This window comes from Parus major, chromosome 21, assembly GCF_001522545.3.
Source record: "Parus major isolate Abel chromosome 21, Parus_major1.1, whole genome shotgun sequence".
NCBI classification, from domain to species: Eukaryota; Metazoa; Chordata; class Aves; order Passeriformes; family Paridae; genus Parus; species Parus major.
In genome coordinates this window covers 7,132,916-7,154,169 of record NC_031789.1, presented here as the reverse complement: position 1 = coordinate 7,154,169, position 21,254 = coordinate 7,132,916, and the positions used below count along the sequence as shown (strand labels likewise).

The following is a 21,254-nucleotide window of genomic DNA, read 5'->3' as shown; positions in this document are numbered from 1 at the left end:
TCAAAGTGGGAAAATATGTGATTAAAAGCTACAGCTCAGAAAATTTGTGCCAATTTCTATGAGGAAGATCTAAGCAGAATGGGCCTTCAAAAAAAAGAGCACCTCATCTCTGACTCATCTTTGCAGGAATTCTGTGTGAGATCTGTGACTTGGGAGTTCCTACTTGTGCAGGGACTGTGCACACACAGCTACTCCTGAACAAAGCTCAGTCCCTTTGCTTGGTCTGATCCAGTTAAGAAACAAAGAATTTCATTTTTGGTGTTACTTTGAATCTTAAATTCTCACTGATGTTATATTCTAGAATGACCATCATCCAGTGCAGCACTCCCAGGGGTAAGAGTTTCAAACCCACCATTTCCAAGCAGCGTAAGAGAGAAGTTGTTAAACATTAGGGCACAAAGTCAACACACACACACAGCCACAGAAGCTTTTAGCTGAGAACTGAATCACTTACAAACCTTAAGCTGTGTCTTGCAGCGTTTCAGCATCTCTCGATGTCTGGTGGCCAGAGGAGAATCCTTCCACTGACTTTCATTGTTCTTTAAATCTTCAACAGTCCTGAAAACCAGATGCAGGAACTGGTTATCATGACAGAGGGGAAATGTGCTGCCAGCACAAGGCATTTCACTGACTTATCTGCTAAAAACCAAGGAAATACAGTAAAGTGGGGAAAAAACTGATCATTTTCAAAGAAATTACCCATTATCATAACAAGAGAAATAAGTTCCTTTTGTAAATGCAGACTGAACATCTGTGTAGGCAGAACTCAGAGGCACCACATAAACCAGCTCCAACACCCATGGCTGTCAGCCACACCAGAGGAATGAAACACAAGGGCTCTGTCCTGCTTAACAAACAAATTCTCTCCACTATATTGGAAAAAAAAAAATAAATTGTCTTTTTCCACACTGAACAAGTCCATGGTCACTCTGAAGGAAGGTTAAAAGGATGCCAAGAAAACTAAACCTTTACACAAGGAAAGGCTGGTTTACTTCATGAGACAGAGTTCATTCATCTTCTAGTATCAAAAAGGAAACCGGAAGACAAAATCAGCTAAGGAAGAAAAAGGTGAAAGTCTTGCAGAAAGTTTTGCTAGAAACAAGAAAGCTGCAGGTCTATATCCTGCATATCTTCCTCCTTTCTACTATTGCAAATGATTTATTTGAGTTTTGTTCTACACTTCCCATGCTGCACTCCCAAGAAAACTCAGGCTTGTAGAGGAGTTCAGTGAATAGTCCATAGTCTCCCTGTCGGTGTCAGGACCAGAAGGTCAAGGGGGTTGATATTCCTCCCCTTCCTTATCCATCTCCTTACACTGCCCCACAGAAAAGAGAACTTAAATGTACATTACACACATCATTTGCATTAAAAAAATTCTACATATTCACATATCTTAATCCTTTTCAGGAAGTGCAGCTGATTAGAACAAAATTCATACACTGAACTGCATGTATACAGTTCCTTTTCATCCCTTTCTAAACAGCAATTCTCTTCCACATCAATCTCTGCCTACAGCAGACAAATATCCAGTGCAATTTATTTACTAACAAGATCTAAAGATGTTTCCAATGTTGCAAGCAACCAAGCAATTCATGGAAAATGCTGAAGCCCAAGCTCCTAAGCTGTCAGTAGAGCCAAGAGCTCTTCACTCTGCACTGCTGGATGGGGACTGCTGCATCAGCAACTCCTGTGAAACAATTCTAAATAAGGAAAAAGCAGCAATTCCTTTTTCAAGCCAACATATGGCTTTTTTACAAGTAATCCACAGGCTGTTTATAGGAAAATAGATATATTGACTCTTCCTGCTCTGCTCTCTGCTGCTTCCTAGGTTCTTGGCCTGCATATGCTTTAAAAATTAAGTCATTTCAGATGCAGTCCAAAAATCCTGTAACGAACTCATGGCATTACTGCCAAGGAACATTTACCAAAATGCAATGAGTGTAATTATAAACAATGGAAAATACTGATGATACAAAAATCTGTTCTAATTTTAACAGAGTATTCTTCAAGGTTTAGCAACTGTATAAGTCTATTTGAGTTTATGCCAAGAGAAATGGAAAACAGGAGTATCCTCATGTTAACACCAGAATGTATTTATCATTTTTAAGACAGTAAACCATATGCTGAATTACATGTAGAGAACAATATTTAGAGTTCACTGCTGAAGGCTTCTTTCCCCCGTCCCAAGAGTATGAAAGGTTCTCCTGCCTCAGAAGCTATGGGGAAAAAGGCAAATATCTTCTGGGATGTTCAAAACAGGCACAAATCCCAATGTCTTGTTTCTGAAGCCACAAGTCACCTGCACAGTGACCTGATTATCAGCCAGGTAATGCTGATCCAGCTCTGCCAGAGAGCCTGAGGAACTGATGCCCACGCCCCGCCAAGCACACCAGAGATTAGTTATAATGAACTCTGTTAACTGGTGTTATGAATCCTAAAGTGTTCCACAGAGAATTAACTCTTAAATAGAATGGTCTTCTCACAACCTTGAGCTGCCACGTTGAGCTGCAAACCTGAGCTGCAACCAGCAGCCTCCATCTCACTCACTATTAGCTGAATTCCTGACAAGCCACAGTCCCCGAGCACACCCGAAAACCCCCGAGAGGCGGTCTGCACTCAGCACCAGCTCCACCCAAACTGGCACTGTGCTTTCATTCAGCTTCTCAGGCCTCCTGCCCTGGGAGAGGGGACACGGGGGTCACCTGCAGCCTCAGCCCCCCCAGCCCCCCTGCCAACCTGTTGAGCTCCCTGATGGCGCGCAGTCTGCGGATGTAGCGGCGGCAGCTGGGCAGGATGGAGAGGTGATGGGCGTGCAGCGTGAGGAAGAAACATTCCGTGGGGAACTTCGGCTCAGAAAATGGAGACGGATCCCTGTCTAAAAGACAAAAAACAGTAGAGGTGAATAAATTAAAAAATTAACTGTCTTATCTAGGGTGAGACCTTGAATTTAACTTTCTTTAAAACAAGGGAAAGCAGAGAGCATCAAGAAAAGAGATTTAAGAAAAGGGAATTCTTTGCTGGAATCAAATACTTCCATGTACTCTGTATCAGAAGGCACAGAAATGCTTAACATATCTCAGTAAGAGTACTAACAAAGTTCAGCAATCCAGGCTGCAACCTCCTCCATTGTTGCTTTCACTCTTGTCTCATCTGTGGGAAGCTCAATTCGACACCTGGGATGGAATATGTACATGGGATCGACCGTTTCCAGCTTTATCTTCGTACTCAGCTGCTGCAGCACCCAGAGGAAGTTGAGCATGAAGCCATCTGTAGACACCAAACGATCGTCTGTCTGTGGGGTGAGAAGGAAAAGGGCTGAGGGCGTGAGCTGAGCAGTACAGGGGGAGCTACAATGCCAAAATCCCATCCCTGTGGTTTCATGGAGCCCAGGCACTCCATATCTGCACTGCTCCTTCTAGTGACACCAAACAAAGCCCAGCACTTTACCAGCTGGGAAAGCAGGGTGTTGAACACAGTCAGCTGGGATGATGCCCTCCAAAATGGGGCAGGGCAAGTACAAAGATTTAAACACGTAATAAAGAAGCCCTGTTAATGAAGTGACATCTCAGTTCTAAGAGAGGAAATACACTGTTAAAATAGGTAAACCAGATTAATTTCAGAAATGGAAAATGTATTGAAACAAAGAAGACAGGGCTTATTGCCTGCGGTAGCAAGCACTCAAAATTCTTTTGTCCTCCATTCCAGACCACCACTGCATGAGCCATCTAGTGCTATTTGTGGCTGGATGAATCACAGGAAGAGCATTTCCCTTTATTTACCTGCATTTGGGCCTTCTTCATGTTGGCATTGACCACAGCTGCCATGTAGCCGAGAGCTGCCTCCCGGGTGTCCCCGTTCAGCAGGATACTGTGCAGGATCTTGAACAGCTCTTGCTGCAATTGCAAACAAACACCTCTCAGCATCTCAGTCCTGCTTTCTGTTGGTCTGTATTTTTATGTTCTACAGAATCCACAAAACTCAGCAAAACTTCTGTTATATAGTCTCATCGCCACCTTTATGCACACGTTAGTTATGCCATTAGTTAAACCAAAAATGTAAATACAAGAGTAGTGCAACACACTACTAACACAGTATGTATTTACCCATCCTTTAACATGGACTGGAACTCATTACTAACTGATCTGATATGCTGATATTTTCTGAATTGGCTTACAGCCTTAGAGAAATATTCATAGCACTCTATTTTTTCTCCCCAATCCATTTCAGCCATATCCTGAAAGATGTGTGATTTAAGACAGAAACTAATTTTTTTAGATTATATTATTAATCTATGTCAAAACCAAAAAAACCCACATATGCTTTTTTTTTAAGGAATGAAAATACTTACCCTTGCTAATTCCAGGTAATGTTGCAAAGACTGGCTAACAACCCGGGTGTTCTCAAGAGTAATGGCAGGCCCTGAGAAGTACTTTTCAACTACTTTGTTCTGAAAGTAAGATGAATATTGGCAAATATATGCAAATGTTCTGGGGAAGTAAAAAAATCTCTCACAACAGAACCCCACCATGCTAATGCCAACATCCTTCTGTGACACTTACATCATCTTCAGCAAAGACAGACAGACTGAAGAAGGCTCCAAGGTAGGAAAGTCTTTGCAGCTCTCTTCCTGCACCTGTGCTTAAAGATTTAGGCAACCACAAGGGCAAAGAGACAACCTAAAAATAGGAGAAACAGCAAGTTCTTCAAAGCTGCTGTGTCAGCCATCCTGCTTTGTCACCTTCAGTGTCTGCCACATAGCCTCGAACCTCCAACAGTCAGGCTGATGGCAAAATGGAAACAATTCCTCAGTATTCCAGCAACCCAAGCAACTCGTGTTTGTCTCGGTTTTAATAAATTCTCAGGGTAAAGGACTCCCTCTACCAGCTTAATTTAAACTATTGTTTTGCATGAGAGGCTCCAGTAGCTCTGGAGAACATTATCAACAGGGATTGTACAACACCAAAATAAGCAACATGGTTCTTTTAACTTGAAGAACCTCAGACTGGAAACACTCACCAAACTGCACATGGGGTGTGTTTTCCCAAACTTGATTTCACAGAGTTCACATAGTGCCTATAAAGAAATCCAAGTAAAAATTACTTTTTTGAGTAATTCTTAAGTAACCTGTCTACAACAAACAAGCTTACTATGACAAACTGCTGAAAGAGCAGAACCTTTCTCCCTTGATCAGTGGAAAAGCTTCACAATCACAGTGAAGATGTCCAAAGAGAACTAAAGCACACCCTGCTCCATTTTGGCTTTTACATCTGCTCCAAGTTGTCTCAAAAAAGCCAACATGTCTCACAGGATAACAAATTATTGTACTTATTTCAAGAATTAGCTGTGCAAATTGTTGTTTGCTCAGAACATGACAATGCCTACACTGGACTCCTGACCTGTCCCATTAAAACCAGTAACAACAATAAATGGAGCAATTGTTCAATCCATACACCAAGGCCTTTGTCTTCTGAATCAGAGTGGAAAAACATCAAATGAACACAGAAGCCAGGAACAAAGAATCCTATCCAAGATCTGCAGCTCACTTTCAACTGCAGCACAGAAAGAAGCAGCAGTCATAACAGAGAATTCTGGAATCACAAAGATACTGCTGGCTGTCCCACTTGTCCTGTGTTACATGTTCTCACTCCTCAGTTATACTACAGTGAGTAACTACTGTTCCATCTTTTTGTTGCACACTGTGCCAACGAGAAGTAACAAACTCATTTTCAAGTAGTCCCTCTTTGCAGCCAACAGCCAAATCTGTAGCAGTTCACAGACTGGGAGGGTAACAAGAGCAGGAAAACACGATGCCAGAAAATTAATGTTTTTTGTAAACTACCAGAGTTACTTAGTTTGATTTGCAGCACCCCAGTCCAGCTGACTTCCTTAAGTACAAATTAAACCTGAGATGCAACAGCTTTTTTGGCATCATACCCTGAGATCCTAAAAGGATCCGAAGGTGTTGACAATGCTCAATTTACCAAGAATCCAACTTGCTCTTTGGTGGCCAAACACACCTTGCAAAAGGCTGGTTTGTTTCATCAATAAAAGCAGTAGGAGGGAAGCAAACCTAGGACTAAAGTAAGAATTTTAAAAAGACTAAAAATAACCCCCTCAGCCTTTCAGCCAGGGAATATTAAGATATTTTTATCAGTAGATAGACTCCAACTCAAATAATTTGGGGTTTAATGCAACCTACTTGAGTTTCCTCACATAGAAAAGTTGAGTCTAAACATACAGTGGTATGGATATTGGATATTGGATGTTACTCCCAGACTTAAATTGAGAGAAGTTTATTGAGATTGTACAACCATCCACAGTATTTCAGTTAAGCATGATGACATCCATACATTTGATTAATTTTATATAAAGTAATACACACAAACATTTGAGTAGTCCACTATACAAGCAGCCTTCATTAAGCTTAAGACATTACTGGCCTCACACTCTATTGAATTTTTAATGTTCTTTACACATCTCACGCCCCATTAATCTTTCAACAGAGTTTAATAGCAATCCACTAACCAAAAAGAATCCCCCAAATATTGAAATGTTATCTTGCTTTGAATCTGCATATTACCAGTGAACATAAAGAAACTGCTTCTAGAAATGGACAGTCCTTACCATAAGGGGATATTTAAAATTGTCACTATCGAGGGAGCACTCTTTGGAAGCCACAGCCAGGCCTTGTAAGATGGGAATAAAGATCTGTAAAAACACAAGTAAATTACTTTACTAAAGAACAGGAAACAGTCAAATTACTCTATTGCCATACAAAGCATGAAATGCCTGTTCATTCTTCAAACAGTGCAACTTACACAAAACAAAAAAATAAGATTTTTTTTTTTACTTTGTATCAGTTAAGCCTGAAGGCTTTAGAGAGGATTAAAAACTAAAACCCAACTTGTCTGCTGTAGTCTCAGCAATGGGGTGTTACTCCACTGAGTTCCCTGCATGTTCTCTGTGTGTTGTAGACACAAACAAGAGCACGAGTTCTGGACAGATGTCCAACAGCCTACTGCCCAAATGGGGAATAATTTATTTGTCTGCACACTTGGGGCAATAATACAGCTCTGACTTTGCATGATGTGTAAGTTGGTAAAGATAATAAGCAGCACTCAAGGGTTGTTAGGAAAGAGGAAGTGACTTGACAGGAACTTATTAATCAGAAGTAATTATACCTATTTAGTAAGTCCCAATCACACAGTTCTGACAACTACACCCTCACAAAATAAACCCATAGTAATTTTGCAACAACAACAACAACAGGAGTCCCACTGAATTTTGAAGTATATTGTGTTGCTCCTGTGAAGAGACAAAAAAATGTTAAATCATATTCCAGAAAAGCACTATTCTGGTGGCCATGTGCTTCAGCTCCAGGAATGCTTCTCTTCTCCAGGGCAGGGCCTCTAACGCTTTTAAAACTGCTTTTTATCAGTCTCAAATATACTTTCAATTACACGAACCTCTACTAAAAGGAGTCCAGACAGAAATACAAATTGTTAACAGTTACTTACACTACACATAAAAATTATCCAGTGTCATTCTTTGCAAAACTGGAAGGGTCAAATGCCATTTCAAAGGCCCCTCTGCAGCCAAATCACACCATACTATGGGAGTGCTAATTAAACACAATTACAACCTTACTGATCTGCTTTACAGTATACAGGCTAGAAGTTTGCTAGTTTAGTATTTTAATTAACAGACCATCTCATGTTTCTCCGTCATTTCCTCTGTAAATATGAAGAATTACTGGACTAGGACTTGTAAAGTGCTCTTAGCACCTTAGGCACAAATTATTATTAAAGATGCAAGGAAGGGTAAAGATTGCAAGTTGGAAAACACCATAAATCTGAGTAGGATTACAGAACATTGCTGTCTTAACACATGTATTTTTAGGAATTTTGTACACAAGGATGAAACCAAGATCAATCTTGCAACACATGCCTGCACATTCCAATCAGTCCACCCCTATGTTAGCGCTGCTGCTTATCAGCAAATGCACTTTTAATATTTGGATCCAGCAAATACTGGAAGTCAGCCTTTTCCACAAAATGCTAAATGAGTTTAAAAAAGAACAAAACCAAACTCCAATTGCATTAACAGGCTGCTAGTCCTAGAGGTAATGGATAGAGAACTACAAGACTAAACGTCTGGAAATCCAAATTACAAAACCATGCACTACAGCTATTTGTTATCCATGCCTTACCTGTTTGAACACCTCTTCATCCTGGTAAGTTGTTCTCACCAGTTCTTGAATGAAGCCAAATGGGAGATTCCTGCACAGCATATATGGTACCAGCAAAGACTGCTGCTGCAATGACCTTAATTTGCATTAAAAAAAATATTAAAATCTACTGATTATCTGCAGTGGTATTTGCAGAAACGTCAGAGCAGTCACATGCAAGGATGTGTCTGCAGGCACATTATCAATGTCTGGATACATCTATTCCTTTCAGAAGTAACTATTCTTGTCTGCTCAAGTTACTTGGGGAAAGGTTATTCTCAAACAGATGCTGCTGCCAACATCACACTTCAGTTAACCATGCTGGAAGGAAACAACAGCTTCTCTGTAGTAATTGGTTGCTCCTTCTACCCCTCTAATTAAAAAAACCCTTTGTTAAGCTCAACTTAGAAAAAGCTTAACTGGTGAAGGAACAGTATCTTTTTTATGTGTTTTTCCAGATTAAAAAATAACATAACATTAGTCTTTTCTGAATTAATGGAGTCATTACTTTTAAAATCACTTTTAACTGCTTCCTAGCATTTTGAAAGAAGTGTCTCTTCTCTTCTCAGTTCCTGATCCCCCATTTAAGCTGTTCACATCACCCTGGCTGATTTTACCCAAATACAGTTAGAAAGCACTCCAACTGCTCCCCACCAACTCATCACTTGTGAAGTAACAAACTATCCCACTGGCACATAATTCTCCTACTCCAACAACTGATCTTAATTTTCTTATCCAATCGTCAGAAGGAAAAAAGGATCCTGGGACAGTCTAACTCCCATGATTAACATCAGCTGGATTTACCTTGGTTGTGTTAAGGATCCCTGTAGCACCAAAGCAGCATGTGAAATGCACTGGGATCGGATGTTGCTCAGTAACTGGCTAACTGTTGGCTGGCTACACATCTGATAAAAATAACTTTATTTTAATACAAACCAGAAATTAAATACAGAACACACAGGAAAGATGATACATTTATTTGTGCAGTAAAAATGCAATATGCACACTAAGATTAGAACTACTCCAGTAAAAACCTTCCAGATTATTTATTAATAGTGTTGGTTGTTTTTTCTCCAGAAGCAAAATCCTGGAGTAGAATACAGAACACTGACAGGGAGCTGGTCTCACAAAAATGTTTTACACAGAGTAAACTTGGATAAAATGTTGTAGATTGAAAGAGGAAGGATGATTTCTAGGAGTGCTTAATTAAGAGATATAAAATATATGCATCACTCAAATTTGATGAATTAACAAGAGTCAAAGGGCCCCAATAAATTCAATAAATCTATTTCTACAACAAAGCTATCAAGAAGTATCTTCCCACCAACTTTCCCCACTAATAAGTCAGAGCAGTGTTTGTGACAGCACTGATACAACCTCACTGATCTGAAACATACCTTTGGTGCTTTTCTCTCCTCTATTCCAACTCTGTCAAAACACTCAATGAGGTAGTTCAGCATCTCTGTCTCCTTACAGTTTTCAATGGTGAAGTGGTCACTGCAGGAATCGGAAACACTCGAGCTGCCAGAGCCTCCCACACTTCAAAACACAACATCAGAAACAAAGCATTAGGTAGAGTTTGTCACTTGTCAAACAATTCATCAACACTCCTCTGTCAATGCTCTCAACACCCCATCTCATCACACACATGGTTCAGTGGTTCAGGTCATTTCTGTGATAATTCAGGTCATTTCTGTGATAATTCAGGTCATTTCTGTGATAATTCAGGTCATTTCTGCCATCTGTGGAGAGCTCTCCACCTAACAGCTTGTCCAGCCCTGAAGTTCAGAGCTGCAAATGCCTTATTAAGTCTGAAACACAGCCACAAGGTGCATAAGTGATGGGAGTCAGTAAATCCTGATCTCACAACGCAGCAAACAAAACAAAACAGCCTTTGAGCAGTACCTGACACTCAGGACACCACAACCCTTCTGCACCACCACTCAGAATGGCAGGAGTGTCAAAATTCTGTTAACACCACCAAACCACAGGAGGCAGGAGCCTCCCACTGCTGAGAAGAGACCTGAGCTGACAGCCAGGGACACACACAACCACTTCTGGTGCGCTAAGGAAGAAGAATCAATAAAACAGAGGCAATACAGCCAAGCTGCTAATGCTGCCTTTGACACTCCCTCATTCAAGATCATTTTACTTCAACTCAGTTCATTTCAGTTCAGTAAAATACATCATTTCATTAAGTAGCACAGCCTCAGTGGGGAAAAGAAAACACTGATACTGTAAACACAAAAACTAAACCCACAAAAACCAAAATCATCCTCAAGATGAGAGAAATTGAACACAAAAGTGAGAACAAGACCCACAACTCTGAATCTCAGACTTGTTATCTCAACAAAATTCTTCTCACATAACAGCTTGACAAAGCTGATTAAAAGCAACACCCTCATTTTGCAGAAGAGACTAAGGATATAATATATTCACTTTATATAAATGAAATCTAAAAACCAGGAATTACTTGGACGGTCTGCTGCAATTCTCCAAGAAAAGTCTGTGTACAGTCAGGACAGATTTGAATGAAGACCAATTTATAAGCCCCAGATCTTAAACTGGAAAATAAGACTACTGGTTTCCTTAAATGCAGCTTTTAAAAAACGTATTTAAAACTACACACTGTCAGAATTGGAATTCCCTTTAAACTGTAAAATAATTTACATTTCCATAATTGAAGCATACAAATCTATTGTGCAAACTTTACAGTCCAACCAATAAATCCAGAAAAGGTTATTACTGTTCACATGCTGAGCTACCAGATGCTTAACAAACACAACATTCTAATAGCAGCAATGTCTGTTTGCAGAGAGATGTTTTCAGTTATTCAATTAAAACTAATCCATGTAAAACACAGTTCTATTGAAACAGTGCTCAGTAACCATAAAATGATGCATATGGGGTTTTTTTAATGGTCTCTTTTATAAACCTCTTGACTTCTCACATCCAGCTTAAAGAATACTCTTTTAAGAACATAAATTTATATGAAAACCCACTAGTTCTGCAGTCATTCTGCTGAAGATTTCACTGCAGCAGTAACTCCAACTATTCTAACACAGAGCTCATACATCCTTCATGCACATTCAATGCCTTGGTGTTTTCAGCATACCAGTTGTTGCATAGCTGTACAGCCACTGTTTATATTCTAACAACTTACTGCTGTCTGAAAAATGCCAGGACACAATAAACACACTAAAATCCCTGAAGCACAGCAGAAACCCTATCCAAAGCTTGGCATCTCAATCCAATATTTGGACTGAGTCATCAACAGGGCAAAAACTAAACAAAACAGTGGGAAAAATAATCCTAAACTCCACATACACAAAGCCCTCCTACAGCTGTGCTATCAAGTTCACTCTCCTGAAATCAGACCAGAGTAGAAAAGAGGAGATGCTGCTTGGAAGATGCATGTTAACCTTTGTCCTCATTTCCCAGTTTTTCATAGGAAAACATGCACAAGATGTACCAGGGATTTCAAATTACAGCCACAGGTGAATACTATTCCTTCTATTCACACAGCCCAAGAGAAGCTCCACTCAAACATCATCTCAGAACCACGTTCATTAGGCCTGGCAGACTGTATGATGAACATTTCCCTTAGTCATGTCTCCAAAGGAGAGCTGACTAACTGCACTCATTACACATGTTTACACACCAATTTAACAAGCCAGCCAAGTCACATCCTCGGCTTCAGTCGTTCCCCAAATTACTCTGAAGATCACTTGACACTACACAGGCTGTTAGTTCCAACAACCAAACATGCAGGTTACATTCTCCAATACCTGGACCCAAACTGGACACAAGAAAAATCATCGTCTTCATTTTCTTCATCACTACTGTCCTCAGACACATCAGAAACAGCAAGAAGGAGGAGGGAGAAAGGGTTGTCGTATAAACTACCACAACAAAAATGGAAGAGGCCATCAGATTTTTTAAGCCAGAAGTAAATGGTAGCTTTTCTTTTTAGGTCTGTCAAAAATCATCTTCTCTAAACATGCAGACAACAGGTAACTCCATGTTAGTAAAACCAGGACCATACTAACGTGCTCTGTTATACTACTACAATTTACTCAGGTATCATCAACACCACACATTTACAACCCTAAAATTGAAAAAAATTTTGAGACCAAATAAAAATTAGGACTGAAGTGAAATGTTTAGACATGACTGAATAATAAATATTACAGTTCTAAGCTAATGACTTTAAAGCCCTGGTCTCAAAACCTTGTGTCTTTGTTTCTCCCTCCTGCAGGAACGAGGGATTCCAGGAACAGCCAAAAGAGGAAGAGCAGTGGTACTTAGCCTGGCATGCTGAAATATGCTGATCTGTAATTTAAATCTGTGCACCAGGGAATTGAATCCAACCCAGCCCAGCAAGTAACAGCATTCAACAAACTAAGGCCCTACTGAGAAAACTGATTTTGGAGCAGGAGTTTTATGTGGTCTACCATCCAGCAGCAGCAAATGAACAGAACATTTATGGTTTAACTGGAATGGATCTACGAAGAGGAAGAAATTAAAACCTCATTGCTACCTTTAACGTAATTCCATCACACCTCAAACACACACAAGCAGGTCAAGGACGCCTGGTTAGCAAGTCAAGGTATTAGCACAAACCCAAACGCAGAAATCAACTGGGGGTGAGTAGGGTGAGCTCAGCACAAACATAAATTCTTCCATGGAGCAGGCTGATGCCACACCCTGCAGAGCACACACCAAACACACTCTGCTCTTGTGCAATACCTAGGAGGGATCCTGCTCTGTAAGGAAGGACGCCTGCGCAAGGCACCGGGTGAAGCAGTAAACAAAGGTGGACCCATGGCTGGGGGCCTGTGTCTGGATGTGATGACTGGGATGGCTGGAGGGCCAGCAGCCATGGCTGGAGGACCTGGAGAACTAGATGGGATGGAAATGCCCAAGGAGCGCGGGGCGGCAGAAGCGGCAGAGCCTCCGGCATGGGCCACGGTGTAAGGGCGGTACCGCGGAGAGCAAGGATGTGTCCACGAGGGGCTGGCTGCTGGCAGCTGAGAGCTGACAGAAATGGGAGCCACTGCTGGGGTGGCAACTGAACTGGCTGGTGGGGTAAGAGATGAACCAGTCATTGGTACATAGCTTGTGAAATTGGTAGGAGGAGCTGGACTAGTCCCATAGAGACTAAACCAGTTACAGGGGAAAAAGAAAAAAAAAAAAAAAAAGCAACAATTTAGGATATGCAGAAAAAGGGTGAAAAAGATCAAATGAGCAAGAGAAGTTCTTGCCCTTCTGATGATTCTTCAGCAATATTTCTGCAGCTCACACACATTATTCTACTGTTGTTGAATAAAACTATATCACAATCTACACACTTGTAAAAATCATGGCCTTTGTGAAGCAAGTTAAGGATACTACTCAGCAGAAAACAGTTACGTGGCTTGAATCTATCAAATACAGTCCTGGCCATGACAGTGTCATCAAAAATGGTGAAATGGAGGGACACTTACATGAAATAGTGTGAAAAACTTCTAAAGTCCATTCTATTTATTGTTTTTGGGACACTTCTATGCCCTTTTCTCTCTTCTAGTCTACCAATCAGTATTCAAGTGAAATCAGCATTCAGCTACAATCAGGAGTCACCTGGATAACGAGCTGGAACCAAAGGAGCCCACATTACAGAACATGGGGCTGCTTCCAGGGTTGGAGCCCATGTTTAAGATCAGGCTTCTGTCAGGAGAGCGGGCAGCTGCAGCAATGGGTTGGGAGGTGGCTGTCAGGCTGGCAAAGGGGTTCTCATCCCTTGCCTGGGTGGACATCATCAGCACTTCCATCAAAATCTGCCCAATCAAGTCCTTAAAATCTGAAAACACTGTTAAGAAGAAGAGAATTAATATCCTCACCTCTGTCTTCATCTACACAAGACTCAGGTGTACACATTAGCAGAAGAAAAAGGACAGAAAGAGACTTCAGTGAATTGAGTCCTGGTTTTGGCAAAAAACAACCCACTGACACAATCTGTAATTATCACTGTCTATATTAACCTAAGTTCTGGAATTACAGCTACGCAACAAATACAGAGCCTTTATGGAAGACACACAAGATCACAGCTGACCTAATGCTTCGTTAGTTAGTTACTAAAATTGTCTTGTGTGTCCCACTCATATTTTCCCACCCTGCTTTTGAGCTGGATAAGTTGTGTCAAAGAAAGGAAAACAAAACATGCACATATCCCACACACATAAAATAACAATTGTCTTGGTTATATTTTACAGGTAACAGAATCTACATTCTGTTACATAAAATAATCGAGAATTTTTGGTTTATCAAATTAACTGCTAGATGTCGACTATGATGCAAGACAATCCATTAATTCATTAAAACATCTAAAAAATAAACTCTAGCAGCAATGTGCTCTGGATCAGCACTTTAGTTTGAGGACAAAAAACACAACCAACAAGAGGAGAGCAATTGATTAAAACAGGAGCTATGAGCCATCAGTCCCACATTCCTGCTCCAAGATTCCATTTCCTGCTACATCTGCTGACAGCAGATGTTGAAATTAAGCAAAGACCACAAGTTGGTGGCTCTGGTATTGCAGCAAAGGGATAAAAAGGCAAAAATAAAGATGGGGAACATGCCACTCGAAAGAACAGCCCTGCCAGTGCCTCCTGCTCAGGTACCCACCTTCCTTTGGGTTCTGCTTGAACTGGGCAGAGAGTGAATTCAGGAAAATAACATCTCTGTCTCGGTCCTTCCAGGAGACTCTGAAGATCTTACAGACCAGCTGTAGAGCTTGTTCCTCTGACACTTCTGACCCCGACAGAGGCTCCTGGGAGGAACAAAACAATCAACACCTGCTTTGCACTTGTATAATTCAATGTACAGTCAGGTATACATCTTTGTTCAGAGGCTTCAGCTTAACTCATAACGGCAGGTTTTGTGTAATCATGAAGGAATATTGGTCCATTTGACAAAATTTGTAAAAAACACCTGAAGGGATGCAGAAAAGATGTAGCAGAAATACCCAGCAGAATTTCCAAAACTGTAACATTCAAAACTGGATAGTAAGAAGTGAAATTCAACTGAGATACTTATGTCTACTTTAATAAATTAATTTGGGATTTAAATTTTCATTATCCACAGATACTTAAAGATTTTTTGGTAAAAATGAAAGCACAGGAAGAAAAAAGCTTCCTCTGTTCTTTCCTTCCTTCACATCTTGCCCAAGTTAAAGACATCTTTCACTTGAATGAAGTCAGGACAAGACAAAAGACTCAAGAATTTGCCTTGTTTCCCTTTCTTCTAAAGAAGGAAACATGGAAAGAAGGAAACAAAGAAGGAAACTGCGCTCAAAATGAAAAACTAATTTCTCTACCAAGAATGCTGCCACACAGTGTCTGGCAAAGGTTATAGGTCAGTTCTTGCACTCCTAAGGCAGCTTTGAGTGGGCACCTGAAATATTATGGATTGCAAAGGCAATGCAAGTAACTACCCTGCAGTCTGAGGAGAGGTGGCCTTTAAAAGCTCCCATGACATGACAAGCCAGTACCATAACTCTGCCTTCCCCTACACTCTGCTACCAACACTGTAAAAGAAACATAATACACAAAGCAGAAAATTCAGCTCCAGGCCATTTCAAATTTGGAAGACTTTGAGGCTTTTTACCTGCAAGAGTTCTGTGAGAGTTGTAAATATTGACTAGGTCTAAAAGCAAATTCTGGTATTTGACAAATACTAGTGCACCTTGCACTGCTCTGTATCTTACTTCTCAAGACAGTAACACTCTTCTTTTAGAAAAAATATGTCAATGAGGAAGAACAAAACATAGATTAAAAAACGCAAGGTTGTCACTAAAAATCTTCCTTTTTCTCCTTTAAATTTGAGGCTTCATAATGACCAGGTAAGCCTGGTGGATTTTTAGCAACTACCAGCACTATATCCTTCTCAAAAGCTTTCCCTCAACCCCTTAACAAACCATAAATTTTGGCACATTAATACATTTTCACTGACTTTATCACTCTATCAATATTCCACTGGTTTCAAGTACTTCTACCTCTCTCTTTCTGTAAAAAAGTTTCATTAATGACATCATTGCCAGTGCACACAACCAGGCAAGAAAACATTTTGCTCATGTAAGAGGACAGCGTCATTTCCCCTTCACTTCCTTTCTGGTATCTTCAAATGAGTAAGAAGTATCAAATCAGGCTGCAAAGGTTTGATTTCCTCTCCCTGCTCCCCCCAGCCCTGACTGGAGGAGTGTTCTGGAAGCCAGGCTGGCCAGGGCCCAGGGGGAGCTGAGTGCCCGGCGGATCCTGCGGCAGCGCTGCTGCTGTGGCTGCAGGCCAGGCTTTACCAACTGACCTTATTTCTGACAGGGCACAAGAAACAAAGACATCTAATGAGCACTGCAAGCTTTGTGGCAGAAACTTCACTAAACTGGCATCCCATTTCTTTATGGCTCTATTTCACATGGGCCTTGAAATCAAATGACAAAAAGGACAATTTGAGGAGTGGATTAGAGCTTTATACTTGCTTTCTTTTTCTACTTTAAAGGGTTCTACCATCTCTCTAACACTTGATAGCTAATTCTTACAGATTTTCTTTTAATATCTAGAAGAAAACCTTATTATACAACATTACTCCAGCATACATAACATACATTTGAAGCAGTACTTTGTGAATAGGTGACCATTTGTGCTATACCAATAAGATGCAACAATCTTCAAAGTTGCTTAAAAACAATGTTTCTTCAGGCCTACTGTATCAAAAAAATTGTGTAGGCATTAACAGTTCACTTTGTTGTAGGATATAGAACAAATTATTTTCTTCAGTTTTCAAATACCTTTTATAAACCAATTTGAGACATCAAAATGCAGCTTTGATATTGGAAGTTTTGACCTTTTTTTTCCCTTCACACAAATTTTAGTGAGAAAATGCAGTGAAGAAATTGTTTGCAGATGACACCTGAGGGATAGTTCCAGGATTAGATCTATCCTCTCAAAAGCACAAGTTCAATATATGGAGGTAACTGAGCTCATACCTCCTCCAGGTACCACAACCCAGGCTCACCTTGTCTGTCAGACTCCGTTTCTCTCTGCGATCATTCTCATCAACCTCCATGTTCTCAATTCCTGAATCCACATCTACCTGGGACATACTGGAAGCAGAAATAAGAGAAAAATCCCATTAACTTGTTGAAAGTTGCAGACAGTCCTGTGTAAGATGCTCACTGAAAGTTTACCCTCAAGCAGATGCAGCAGAGAAAGCAATGCAAAAATAGCAATTAAAATCACTGCTTGATGGACGTTTCTCATATTACATTTGAGTTTTAAATTTCTTCAGCAGGCAATACAAACTACACAGCTATCAGATCCCACAGCCTTTTTCTTTTAAACAGAGTAGCTCAATTATCCCCACCAGACATGCTCACTTCTTAATGTCTAAGATAATATTCTGTCTTTTACCACTTTAGGTCAGGAATTCCCATTAAAACCAGGCTAGAAAAAGCATTACAGTGGTCTAAACAGTGTATGATTTTTAAGCATTAACCCTACTGCATTACCACAGCTGGCAGGGAGAAAGGGCAGAGCCTTGTCCTGTAAGAGGTCTGAACACCAGCACTGTGCCATATTTGCCAGCTGTTACAAACTGCACTTTTTACCTTTTCTCACAGGAGACACTATCAATGTCCATGCTCTGAGACCGAGAGAGGGACTGAGATTGGGTTTCAAGGCTGTTTGATGGAGAACTGCTGAGGGAACTCACTCCTTCGCTGCTCTGGCTTCGGTGGGCTACTCCTAAAGAAAAGGCACCACCAAGATTACTGCTACAGTAGTGAGAAGGCACTACACATTATTTGGATGGAAAAGGAGAAGAAATACTGTTTTTCAGTCCAGGTCAACCATTCTTAGCAGTGCATTAAGAAATAAAAGTTAATAACCACATCTGACTGCAGATAATCACATTTTCTACCTCCCTTTGCAGCAGCAATGTAGGAATGCTTACCTGCATTAAACAAAGAACAAAGATAAACCTGCATCCATGAAGTGCTTAGAGATTCTCTCCTATAAAAACTGATCTTTATAGGATTGCTCTACTACCTTAAGACGTTGTCAGAGCCCCTCTAAAGATTGTTCTATTGGAACAGGACTTTACACTGGGCCATTACAATGGAGTTACATCATCAGTCATAAAGGGGCAAAAAATATTCCTTGAGTTCTTCATCTCTCCTCCTCCCTCTTGAGTTCTTCATCTCTCCTCCTCCCTCCTCCCAAAGAAAATCCAGCTAAATCAGTGGACAAAAGAGACCAGAGCAAACAAAGCTCACCAGGGCAAAGGACTGCATTGTTCTGCATTCCCTTGGGGTCTTACTTTTATAGCCAGGAAAATGTACTTTAACAGTGATGCTGCAGCACTCATTAACACCCCTCCTCAACCCTACCTACCATCTTTTCACACAAATCTTCCAGAATTTACTTGCATCTGTACTTTGCTAGATCAGGTACACAATAAAATACCTGACACCTAAAGTTCCAGTTGTCACTGATAATGCTGGCTTTAGGTTCTCTAAGGTATTTTCAAAATACATACAAAATAATGATATTTTCCATGAAATTGATTCCTATGTCTGATTTCACCATGACAGGCAACTCCTTAGAACAATGGATGCTTACAAGGACATTATTCTGCTGGAGCTGCTCTCTGTGTGTCCAAATGAATTAAAATCCTCTGCAGTCACTTTAGTCTGCTGCTGAAAGGAACTGCTGCAAACCACACAGCATTAGCTGAGTCTTCATTTATGCTACATAAACACACAAGATAAACTGCTATGAATATTTTTTTCCTGATCCATTCCCCAATTTAACCATATCTCTTACCCTGATGTGAAAAAGACACACATTATTAAACAGCTGCACAAATGGCACTGTAGGAAGCAAACACCAGAAACTCCTGCTTTGGGCCATCAGCCAATCCAGACAGTACAGTCAGGTATTGTCCTGGGGAATTCCTAAAACAGAAATCTCCAAGGTCTTCACTGTCTGAGCCCTTCAAACCACAATAAACCCATCTGCCAGTACCTGAGCATTTCTATCTCCAGGTACACATTTCCACACCTCCTGCTCTGCTGGCAGTATTGTTTATCCAGTTGTGCCCCAGGATGGATCAGGAGCTCCTCTGTTTGAAAATTAAACATTTACTTTTCCTGGGTTAGTTTTCACTTGTATCAAGCCCACGATCCCCCTCACCACAGACAGCAGAGGAACAAATACTCCTTTCAGCAAGAGTCAGACCTCAGATGGACTAAAACAGTCATGTAACCACAGGCTGAGGGAACACAGTGAGTGGACTCTGCACCACTCTTAAAAAAAAGAAGTCACCTCCACCTCTGGGCTGCTGCCCTTAACCATGAGGACAATACAGAGTGTTAAATTCCATCTGCAACGAGTTTATCTCAGGAAATGCTTTTGATAGCTTTTCTCTGTCCTGCTTTGGATGCAAGGAAACAAAATAAGCAGGAAGGAGTCACTTCTAGGTATTTCTGAACAGCGCTATAATTAAATGACAAGATTTAATCTTGTAAAATACTCTACTTGCCAAAGAGAAAACCAGAAAAATCAAGAAGCAAATAGGTAAATGCTAATGAATTTGCAAGCTCATCGAGGAGCATTGGAAAAATATTATTTCTATTGATCTATTAGAAATCATATTGAAAACCTGGTTAGAACCCTCTTAACACTTGTTTTGGGATGGTTTTGAGAACCTCTCAGCTTAGTAACACAACAGGCAAAACAACTTAAGTTTTCAGATAAAGATCACAATCCTGGAAAACAAACTTGTCCCGATTTCTAAGTCAGATAATTTGAAATCAAAATTAATTTCTGTTAGGTCAAATGTGGTATAAGCACATTAATTTTGTCTTCACCTCTCTACAGAACAACCCTCCCAACTTCCTCTGCTTGCTGCATTTGTATGACTTTAATAGATCAGCTATTTGTTCCATCTTCTGAAAAAATACGATTTGTAAATATCCTGCTTGTATTCCCTCCAGTAAATAGTGAAACTGGCAAAGTAATACAAAGCAGAAAGCAAATACTTCATTCTTACACTGAGGATGCCCTGACTGGGCAGCTTGCTATTTTTAATTGTGCTGAATGCTTGCAACTAAAGATCAAAAATTAACTTGAGACTGTTTGCTAAAATGTACCTAGAAACCAATCAATAGAGACTGTGTTGCAAGACTTTAAAGGGATTTTCCTGTATCCTTGACACATCTTTTCCGTAATATTGTGTAATAATAGACTTTATTACAAACTTCTTCACACTTTGGTAACCCATGAGTTTACTCACACCTGGAAAACAACTGTAAATGGAATAAATGGAAAACCACTTATTACCCGGAAGATTAAAACAAGAAGTCCCTTCACTCACTGTTTTACAACATTAGTTTCTGAAAGTGACTTTCAGTGAGAGCAGAAGCGGCGCCGTACAGCGAGGAGCTGCGTAAGGAACGTGCACAGACACTCGAGGAGCAGCCGGGAGCTGGCAGCCTACCTGATGCCCCGATGGGAGAGGTAGCTGGGGTCATGCTGTGCACGCTGAGGCCCAGGCTGTGCGAGGGCCCCGGCGCTGGGGCTGCGCCCGGCGGCCCCGGAGGGGTCTCTCTCTGCGGGGACGTCAGCGGGGTGCTGGGCTGGGACGAGGAGCCTCCTGCCAGCCGTGCCAGGCGCCTCCGACGGATCTGCAGAGGGGAGAGGAGCCCGAGTGATCCCTCTGCTGAGGGGAGAGGAGCCCGAGTGACCCCTCTGCTGTGAGGAGCCAGAGTGACCCCTCTGCTGTGAGGAGCCTGAGTGACCCCTCTGCTGTGAGGAGAGGAGCCAGAGTGACCCCTCTGCTGCAGGGAGAGGGAACCAGAGTGATCCCTCTGCTGAGGGGAGAGGAGCCTGAGTGACCCCTCTGCTGAGGGGAGCCTGAGTGACCCCTCTGCTGAGGGGAGCCTGAGTGATCCCTCTGCTGAGGGGAGCCTGAGTGACCCCTCTGCTGTGAGGAG

General features: G+C 41.1%; 1 protein-coding gene across 4 annotated transcripts in view; it reads right to left on the bottom strand.

Moving 5' to 3' along the window:
- UBE4B (ubiquitination factor E4B) overlaps nucleotides 1-21,254 on the bottom strand; it is a 36,328-nt gene that overhangs the window by 8,989 nt on the left and 6,085 nt on the right. The window contains exons 2-19 of one of the 4 annotated variants that reach the window (XM_019008777.2): nucleotides 20,759-20,945; nucleotides 17,868-18,003; nucleotides 17,276-17,363; nucleotides 14,891-15,035; nucleotides 13,847-14,075; nucleotides 12,977-13,387; nucleotides 12,016-12,129; nucleotides 9,625-9,766; nucleotides 9,032-9,132; nucleotides 8,210-8,324; nucleotides 6,625-6,708; nucleotides 5,017-5,073; nucleotides 4,560-4,676; nucleotides 4,349-4,447; nucleotides 3,780-3,893; nucleotides 3,094-3,292; nucleotides 2,737-2,875; nucleotides 459-558 (exon numbers count right to left, since the gene is read on the bottom strand). In XM_019008777.2, coding sequence (XP_018864322.1) covers nucleotides 459-558; nucleotides 2,737-2,875; nucleotides 3,094-3,292; nucleotides 3,780-3,893; nucleotides 4,349-4,447; nucleotides 4,560-4,676; nucleotides 5,017-5,073; nucleotides 6,625-6,708; nucleotides 8,210-8,324; nucleotides 9,032-9,132; nucleotides 9,625-9,766; nucleotides 12,016-12,129; nucleotides 12,977-13,387; nucleotides 13,847-14,075; nucleotides 14,891-15,035; nucleotides 17,276-17,363; nucleotides 17,868-18,003; nucleotides 20,759-20,945 — 2,577 coding nt within the window. Of the gene's footprint in view, nucleotides 1-458; nucleotides 559-2,736; nucleotides 2,876-3,093; nucleotides 3,293-3,779; nucleotides 3,894-4,348; nucleotides 4,448-4,559; nucleotides 4,677-5,016; nucleotides 5,074-6,624; nucleotides 6,709-8,209; nucleotides 8,325-9,031; nucleotides 9,133-9,624; nucleotides 9,767-12,015; nucleotides 12,130-12,976; nucleotides 13,388-13,713; nucleotides 13,815-13,846; nucleotides 14,076-14,890; nucleotides 15,036-17,275; nucleotides 17,364-17,867; nucleotides 18,004-20,758; nucleotides 20,946-21,254 lie in introns of those variants that run through there. The other 3 variants (XM_015648469.3, XM_015648470.3, XM_019008778.2) reach the window with 3 other exon arrangements.